This window comes from Rhododendron vialii, chromosome 6a (genome assembly GCF_030253575.1).
Source record: "Rhododendron vialii isolate Sample 1 chromosome 6a, ASM3025357v1".
Lineage (NCBI taxonomy): Eukaryota > Viridiplantae > Streptophyta > Magnoliopsida > Ericales > Ericaceae > Rhododendron > Rhododendron vialii.
In genome coordinates, this window is record NC_080562.1 from 2,405,608 (window position 1) to 2,415,087 (window position 9,480).

Below are 9,480 nucleotides of genomic sequence, written 5' to 3' on the forward strand. Positions count from 1 at the left end.
GGGGGCCATCGCAGGAATCAACTGCATCCGAGGTGTGTAGGGTGCTTGATCCGAGCACCCATTTTCCGTGTATATGTGATGATCATATATACACGGAAAAGGGGTGCTCGGATCATGCACCCTACACACCTCGGATGCCGTTGATTCCCGCGGTGGCCCCCTTGGTTTTTTTTTTTAGAATTTTTGGACGGCTCGGATCGGCCGTCCGGTGGCCGGAGATGACCCGGCGCGGCCGCTGATACAATTTCTCTCTCCGGCACCCATTGGTTCCTATATAAATTCTGAAAAATAAGCACCTCCTTCTTATTTTTTGGGGAACAAGCCTTCTTATTCAACAAAAAATAAGTTCTTATTTGGGTTGTGGAACACAGCCTAACTCATCGGAAGTGAAAAATGAGAAGTTGAAAAGGACCTCAGGCCCTCTTTTTGGCTTTTGCCCTGGATATTAAGAAACGAGAACTCATTTTGCAAAAAGCCATTTTCCCTGCAAGCAACCAAACATCCGAAACTAAAATATGAGAAGTTGAAAAGGCAAAAGAGAAGCACCAATGTTTTAAAACGATGTTAAATATAAAAATCGCATATTTTCGTAATTAGTTCTAGAAAAATTAACATAATTGTAGAATAAAAATTCAGCCGGTGAGTATCGAATACAAATTTAAATCATCCGGTGCTTGGTTAAGATCCGAACGAGTGCAATTTTGTTCACACTCCTTAAAAGATGGTGAGCATTACTCTCCTCCTTATTGGTTGAACAAAGTAATGTCATGTTTACCATGTAATACTTTTGGTAAGCATTCTATCACCATTTCAACCAATAAGAACGAGGACCCTCTCAAATTTTTGGGTACCAAGAGGGTACCACATGGTGTCGCGCGCATCCGGATCGATTCGATCCGAGCTATCGATTGCCAAGATGATCCGAGAGCTCTGCATCCGTTCTATGCCTCGGCAAAGTGGTAAGAGGTTACAGGAAGTTGGAACAAAGTGTCAAAATTGCACACACAAACTCTCTATTTACTCAATATGTTTTCACAAAACAGTATACAAAAGAGTGATCTTGAACATCTTTATACGTATATGTGTGGTAAAAGCCGAGAAACAAGAAAGACACGAAAAAACACTAGAAGTTTGCTCGATCGTTAACTTCAGAATTTTGAGATTTAGCCGAGAAAGAAACAAAACTGCAAGATACAGTTTCAGTTACGATGTTGCTGAGGAAGCCTGAACCGGACCTGAGACGCCGGGGACCGGACCGCCACGCCGTGCCAACAAATACCCCCTCGACAGATTTCGCTACTCCCGTGATCATCATCACGCGCCACCACCAGCGCCTTGCCGGCTTTCCGACACAAATCCCAAATTATGCTCCCGACCAAGATTACACCCACCACAGCCGTCGAAACAACCAGCATAAAAACTCCACTGATCCCCTGCCCGCACACCAACCCGTGGGCCTTCACCGCCGCGATCACCACCAGGTACACCGTCATCAAGTTACCCACCACCACATCCGAGGCCCCCATCTCTCTCTCTCTCTCTCTCTCTCTCTATGGAATACTCTCTCACTAGAATTGTGGGGGTGTATGTAGTCCCGAATCTGGGTGGATTGGGATGAGGTTTAATGCTTGTTTTCTTGGGAATGTTTATTTTATGACTTTGTGAAGTCGACCCCTCACTTTACTTACGGGCTTGGAGCTTATCTTTGCTTCCTGTTTTTGGTGCGCGTGAAAGGTACCTAGGATCTGAATCATTTCAAGGGGTCCCATCTTTTTTTCCCGAAAATTTAAGTATCTATGTACTGAGGAAATTTTTGGCGTTAGATTGTATGATTTACTTTTGTTTTAAATTCAACAGTCGAAAAATCTCTAGGCACAGAGATACAGAAATTTTGGGCACAAAAAATTCTGTCTCCATTTTTGTGATATTATCGTATCTCGTGTGATTTCTTATGTGAGACAAATTGAATTATATTACTCTCTTATTTGTAATTAAAGTCGTTTGTTTTACAACTTTCAATGTGTTTGTTATTAATTCTAAAAGAAAAGTCGATCAAATATCAAACAAAAACCAAACTTAGTCAGGCCATATTCTTGTAAGGAGAGAATTTGACTGTATATTTCTCCTATGACAAATATGTTTCGCCCATACGAATATCGATACTGAATTGTAGTAATTATTTGTGTGGATCCTGAGAACGCCAAAGCACGTAATATTAAATGAGATCGTGATACATCTTATTTTGCATTGCATAAGTATATCACATTAAAAATCGTCACATTAAGAATCTTAGATTTTCGTATCTTATTATCAATACTAATCACCTATTTGTCGTTGGATATGTTTTGAGAGTCCAAAAGCATAAGGGCACATGTCTCCGGCTTGCCTATTGGTACCATCAAAAATTGTTGACGTGTATGTACCAAAAACGGTTTGTTCTCTTACTTGTGCAGGACGACACCAGTTTCTCATTCGACTCTCCATTAGTGATAGAATTACGAGCAAAATCACACCCTTATACACGCTCACAAATCGCAACTCGCAAGGGTCACGAACCAAAAAAGGAAAAATCGTAAGAATCTTAAGGGTCCTACATTCTGCGTCGTGTGAGGCCTACTGCGGGTTTGAATCTGTACGTTTACTTTGAGGGATTCTTTTAATAGCTGATGGTGCTTTGCCACCACCCAATCTTTTCTTGATCCTCCTTAGTCCTTAGCCACCCAATCTTGACTCAAACAGTAAATATGAAAAGCCACCAAATAAGATTGACGGCTGGATACGGGGCCACGTGTACAACTTTTGACAATGTCTTGGTGGGGCCATGCAATGGGAGGTTCGAATTGTGATACGACTAATGAGAATCTCGAAGAATTTTTGTAGCGGGTACCACGTGGTGTTTGCTCTGCGCATTCGAGCTGTTCATTGTGTTTTTGGACGATTCGGATTTGAAAGAAAAAAAGGAAAGAGAAAGTATTGGAGTGAGAGAAGAGAGAGAATTTTAATTCGACATATCCAAAAGTGTATCGGACTGCTCGAATGCTCTTAATGAGTATCACATGAGATATACCCGCTCCGTGCCGAAAAATTTCTCGAGAATCTCTGCTGAATTTACTGTTGCGTGAAGTTTCTTTTACCGATAGAGATCATAATTTAATAAGGGAAATTTGTTAGTGATGGCTCTGCTTCCTTTAATTATCATTTGGTCTACTATCACCTAATAACTATTATTATAGGAGTAGAAAATAAGTATATTTTGTCTTTATTAGTATCCTATGATAGTGTCAAATCATGAGACTTGTCACATACTAGTATTTGAATAGGAGTAGTTCTACTTCTACCATCCGTAATTAGATTTCAATAAATTACTACTTTGGTTCATTAAGGGGGCGTTTCTACTCAGTTACAAGATGTTGACAACGATATTTTGGTTTTGTTTTTATTCAAAAGAATTTCGCGTATATTAGTTTTGTCCCAAACTTTTATGTATTATGTGTTCGTCTCGACGAGAAGAATCGAAAAAGGTAAAAAAATTACGTATGACTTTTACACAAGTATTTTGGAAAATATCTTTTTATTTTTCTTGGATATTTTTCAAAATACTTATATAATACTTATGTAAAAGTCGTAATTTTTTATTTTTCTAATTTCTCTTGTCGAGACGAACACATAATACATAAAAGTTTGGCACAAAATTGTTACACAAAATGTTTACAATCGGAAATTCAGATTACGAATTCTATAACATTTACATATGAACAGAATTACAACCTAATGAAATTACAAAGACTAAAATGCAAACCGAAATACAGAATGGATTCGTGAACCGAAACCCGTGTTTCACACGGTATCCTTAAAACAGATTCACCGTCTACCGGAGGGCGTTGAGGTTACTCGGCGTCTGTCCCCCAGGATTGATCCGGCTCGGACCACGAACGTCGAAACACCACCGAAGAACGTCTTGGCGAACTAACTCAGTGTAACGACCCTGATTTTTGGTAAATAAAAATTTCGTTAAATATTTAAATTTTATTTTAATTACTTGGATTTGCTACTAAATTTTTTTTTTAATTTTTATAATCCGTCATAATTAGATTTGAGACTTATAAAATTATATCTTTCACGCCGAGCAATCTAGTCATTTTCTAAAAACAAGTATGCTTATAAAAGCACTTGTATATTTTCCTAACGAGTTAGATAAAATCTTTAAATTATATTTCTTGGCTAGAAATCCTACTTGGCGAGTAAGGTTAGTTTCCAACCGACTTGTTGGACAAACCAAACTACCATTTCTCCTAGTTACACTTTCCGAACCCTAATTAGACCTTTTTGACCGTCTTAGAGCCTTTTGAACCCCCGAACCCTAATTGAACCCTTAGATTTTTAGGGGTAATCATTATATCCCATGACAAGTCATTTCAAACCCTAATTATGACCAATATTTCTTTACCCCTTGGACCATAATTGTTAGGAAAATTTTTATCCCTTGGATATTAGACCTTTGACTTGCCAATAAGCATGACAAGACAAGTCATACATAGAATCCCATCATTTTGCTTCTAAAAGAAGCAAGACTAGCCATGCATGCATGCACACCTATGTCCTAGCCTTAAGCCTAACTATCTTAGGTTTTACTTTCCTAGATGAATATATACATGTACTTATATACCTATATATGTCTATACATAGAACGAGAGAGAGAGAGAGAGAGAGAGAGAGAGAGAGAGAGAGAGAGAGAGGCCGAATGGGAGAGGGAGGTGGAGTGTGTGATTGTGTTTTGGACACTTACACAAGCAACCTTAATAGCCCTAAGCCTATTTACTACATGCCAACCCATTCTAGTCTTCCAAAGTACAAAGCTAGCCCATAATTATATTCTTTCTTGCAAGCAACCTCCCCATAGACTTGACAAGCCATAAAACCCTTCATGATGGCCTAAGATTTGGCCTAAATTGGAAAAGACAAGTCATGGAAGACATGACATGATTGAAAGGCATGAAATGACAACTCAATGGAGCAAAATCCATGGAAAAAGGGAGAGCGAAGGGGGCCGGCCATATGGAGGGAGAAGGAGCTCAAGTGTTGGCTATAAATAGCACCCCATGCCTTCCATTCAACTCACACCTTCACTCATTTGCCATTTTCATTTTCCAGACAGCTTACTGCCCTTCACAAATCTTTATTTTTCTCCTGCTTAAAGTAGTTTTTAGAACTAACTCCCTTCGGGAAAGTTGTAGAGCACTTCGAAATCTTCAAGTTAGACCCAAGAATCACCCCAATCGGTGAAGAAATGACAAAGATATTGGTATCCGAAGTTCAGTAAAAATCTCGAATTTCCATTTCCAGACAGCATACTGTCTCTTCCTTTATCACCACTTTTCTCCTACCTAAAGTAGTTTCTAGGATCAACTTTTTTCTTCACGAAAGTTGTAGAGCACTTCGAGAGCTTCAGTTTCGACCCAAGAACGATCATATTCGGCCAAATATTGACCGAGTTACTGCCATCCAAAGTTTGGTCCAGATTTGCGAGTTTCACCGCCGTAGAAAACTTCCAACTAGCTTATTCGGCCCCGACTAGTTTCGGATCAAGGTAGATAAATCTCTACTCATTCTCCCTAGTATAACTTTAGTTATTTTTGTTTATGATAAGGCAAGTTAAAGTATTAGGAATAATTAGCAAGCTCGTTTTATAAAATCTTAAAATGACATTACGATAATGTAGATAAATCTCTACTCATTCTCCCTAGTATAACTTTAGTTATTTTTGTTTATGATAAGGCAAGTTAAAGTATTATGAATAATTAGCAAGCTCGTTTTACAAAATCTTGAAATGACATTACGATCATGTAGATTTTCTCTACTTACTTCCCTAAGTATAAGTAGAACCCCTTGTCCCCTAAATTCTACGTATAGCATAGAATCGTACGTTAGAAAGTAGGATGTCTTGATTCAAAGTATCAATATCCTTATCGTTTTCCTTAAGTAGATAAGGTTATCTATCGTTTAGTTTATAAGGTTATCTATCGTTTAAAATGCATGATTGTCAATAAGTTTATCTCGCTAATGGAAGTACGAGCATGTTAGATAAATGACTTTTTCTTAAATAAACATATGTTGTTTAGAACTTCCCTCAAAGAAAGAAAGAACGATTTTCGAAAGATAGAATTTGACACTTGAATAGAAGTATTCGTATTTTGATCTTTAGGATGGTTATGAGCATGATTATTAATATAGAATTGGATGATCTTGCTAGTTTAGTTTCAAGATTTCAATGAATGATTTATGTTTGTAAAAAGTCCTACCGCGGAGTCTATGCATGAGAACGAGACATGGAAATCGAAAAAATAGAAACATGGCACCTAGGGTGTGATTAATGAAAGAGAATGTATTCTGAGGATGGAAATATTTTGAAACTACATAATGACCGATTTTGGGTGGCATTATGTGAGTTGTGTGCGTGTGCGTGTGCAAAAGTAAGATTTGTGAAAAACCCAATGAGAACCCGGAGCGGCGGAATCATTGTGGGGATACTCGGAAACCCGGAGCGGCGGAACCGAGGGTTTAGATTTCGAAAACCCCAAATGGGAACCTGGAGCGGCGGAACCATTGTGGGATACTCGGGAACCCGGAGCAGCAGAACCGAGGGTTTTGAATTGTGTGTGTTCCCATGGGAACCCGGAGCGGCGGAACCATGGTGAGGTATGGCTTGGTTATCCGCGGTACGAAGCTAATGCAATCGTGTGCCAATGGGAACCCGGTGCGGCGGAACCATTGTGAGGATACTCGGGAACCCGGAGCGGCGGAACCGAGGTTGGGTGTGTTAAGCAAATGATTTTTGAAAGATGGATTGGTATGTGAAAATGTTGACACGGTCTACGATGAGTCGCGTAGGAGAAACTCAGAAAATCTTGGACACCAATGATAGTTATATAGCAATTGCGAATGTGTTATTGATATTGTCTTTTGTAGCTGTGTATACACGTATCATGTGGAAAATCGATGTTTTATTATGACCTGTTGTTTGTAAGTTATGGGTTAGTGGGTATGTGATTGTTCTATTGAGCGTTGCAGCTCACGGTGTTACCTTTTGGTGACCCTGACATATTATATCGGTGGCGACGCTGAAATAATGTGTCAGACCTTGTAGATTATCAAGATAAACAGTACACCTTGGAGGCTTTTGGAGCTGAGGAGCTGGCTAGGATGAAGGAGCATGTGGAGCTGTAGTTAGGGACCCTAGTTTCCCTCCATTGTGTAATAAAAGTACTCTTGTGAGAGTTATGATGTAATAAAGAGCCAGGCTCTATTTAGATTTTCAATGAAATTGCCTTCTTTAACGTACCCAAAATTGGGGGCGTTACACTCAGCGTCTCTCTCTCTATCACAATGTATCAAAATGCTAGTAGACTTTTTGTGTGAATTGTATTGAACTATGCTGTGAAATGCTCCTTATATAGGCAAAACTTGACCCTTGTAATGCTGCTTGGCCTTCAATTCGTGGAGTAAATGGCAGAATGAATGTGGAAAAACCCTCACAATGAATAGAGGAATAACTCCTACAATAGATAGAGGTACTCCACAATGAATAGAGGTAACCCCCACCATGAATATGGAGAAGTAATGGACCCCCAATCCATTCAAATTTCCAACAAAAATTAACATACGCGAATTTTTAAAAAAATGACAAAATCAAAAAGTTGTCTGACAAGTTATTATTAAGTGGAAACGCCCCCTAGAGATTCACTCTTCAGTAATGCAATTTTGAATTTCAGGCTGAGGTGCATCGCCTTGTGGACAGCATTATCAACTCATTCTGCAGCAGCAATAAAGATATTTTCTGATGTGAGTATATTTTCTCCTTTTACTTTCACATGTTACTGTTTTTCTCCTTTTTATTGGCGTATTGATTTGTGTAGTTTATTTCTATTTCAGGCACTTGATATGATTAAGTGACGATATGATTAGGTGAAGGTGACGATGCTAAGCTTGACATTCAGGTTAGTAGGTTGTATACTTAAAGGGCAAAGTCCATTTTCACCCCATGATGTTTGAGCCATGTATAGATACACCTTCTATGGTACAAAAATGCGCACATGGTTTCCTGTGATTTTGAAAATGTGCGGATATATCTCCTGCCGTCATATTTTTCATTCATATTAACGGAGGTGTATTTCACAAATCTCTAGAATCTAATCTGAACTGTTCATAATGTATTAAATAAAGACTAGAATATCTCTGTGAAAAATCATCTTGATTAGGCATTAATAATCCAGTAATCTAATTCTTGGTAAATTCAAATTTGAAAATTTAATTTAATCATAAATTCTGTTCGACCATGAGGTTTTTATTTTTTTATCAACTTGAATTTTGGTATGGATGTAGTACTCGTCAAACTCTACAATATTAATGGTTTGGATCCAATTTTTGGTATAAGAGATGGATTGGTTAGATTAAGGAAGAAAAAGAATCAAAGGAGATGATGAGGGCATATTGGTCTTTTAATGTTTTGTCTGTTAATATGGATGGGAAACATGACAGCAGGGCGTCTATCCGCACATTTTTAAAACCATAGGGGGTTTATGTGCACACTTTTAAACCATAAGGGATGTATCTGCACATGGCGCAAACCACAGAGGGTCAAAGTGCCCTATACTTAATACACATATGGTTCCGGCCTTAATCCTCTTGCTGAATGTGAATGCAATTTTGTTTACCCTCCTTAAAAGAGGGTGAACGTTACCCTCTCTCTCATTGGTTGAAATGGTGTGGACCCCACCACAAAGTTATGTCATGCTTACCATGCAAGACACTATTTTGGTAAGCATGACATCACTTTGTGGTGGAGTCCACATCATTTCAATCAATAGGAAGGAGGGTAATGTTCACCCTCTTAAGTGGAGGGTGAACAAAACTCAACTCGCTGAATGTGGAACTTCTGTTATCAAATGAACCATCACTGCTACGGTTAACACATTCTTATGTATATATCGAATTATAAAGGGAGAGCCTATTTGTTGTGTTAAACAAATTTGAAGCTGCATAATGCATGCCTTTTCATTTACCAACAATGTTCCTACGAAAAATACTCTCTTACACTCCGAACGAATGTTTACACCTATTAAGCTGGAAATCGCAGCTTTATGCCACTCACTCCTTCAAATCTATGGTAGACTTGTTTTATGCAATATCCATAACAATTATCTGAACAAATACATAGTTAGGTGAATTTGCATTCATGTACAAAATGACTTGTTTTCAGTTTCCACCATCACCAAGCAAAAAGGGCAAAGAAATAAAACAAGTTGGACAGCTTGACTTGTTTCTGAAGCTTAAAACCAGGATCATGCAGATTAAATTAGACAAAGAGAAGATCCTTTTGATTCTAGAGGTATAGGTATGACACAAGAGGACTTTTTGATCAAGAACTTGGGAACAATAGCCAAATCCAGAACTTCAGGTATTTTATCAGCCGGACCGAGTTGT

The 9,480-nt window shown here is 38.5% G+C and overlaps 1 protein-coding gene across 1 annotated transcript; it reads right to left on the reverse strand.

Annotated features, from left to right (window-relative positions):
• Nucleotides 1-988: 988 nt before the first annotated feature.
• Nucleotides 989-1,760, reverse strand: LOC131329169 (uncharacterized). The gene has a single exon (XM_058362250.1). The coding sequence runs from the start codon at nt 1,524-1,526 to the stop codon at nt 1,200-1,202; it is 327 nt and encodes a 108-aa protein (XP_058218233.1). The 5' UTR covers nt 1,527-1,760; the 3' UTR covers nt 989-1,199.
• Nucleotides 1,761-9,480: the final 7,720 nt, after the last annotated feature.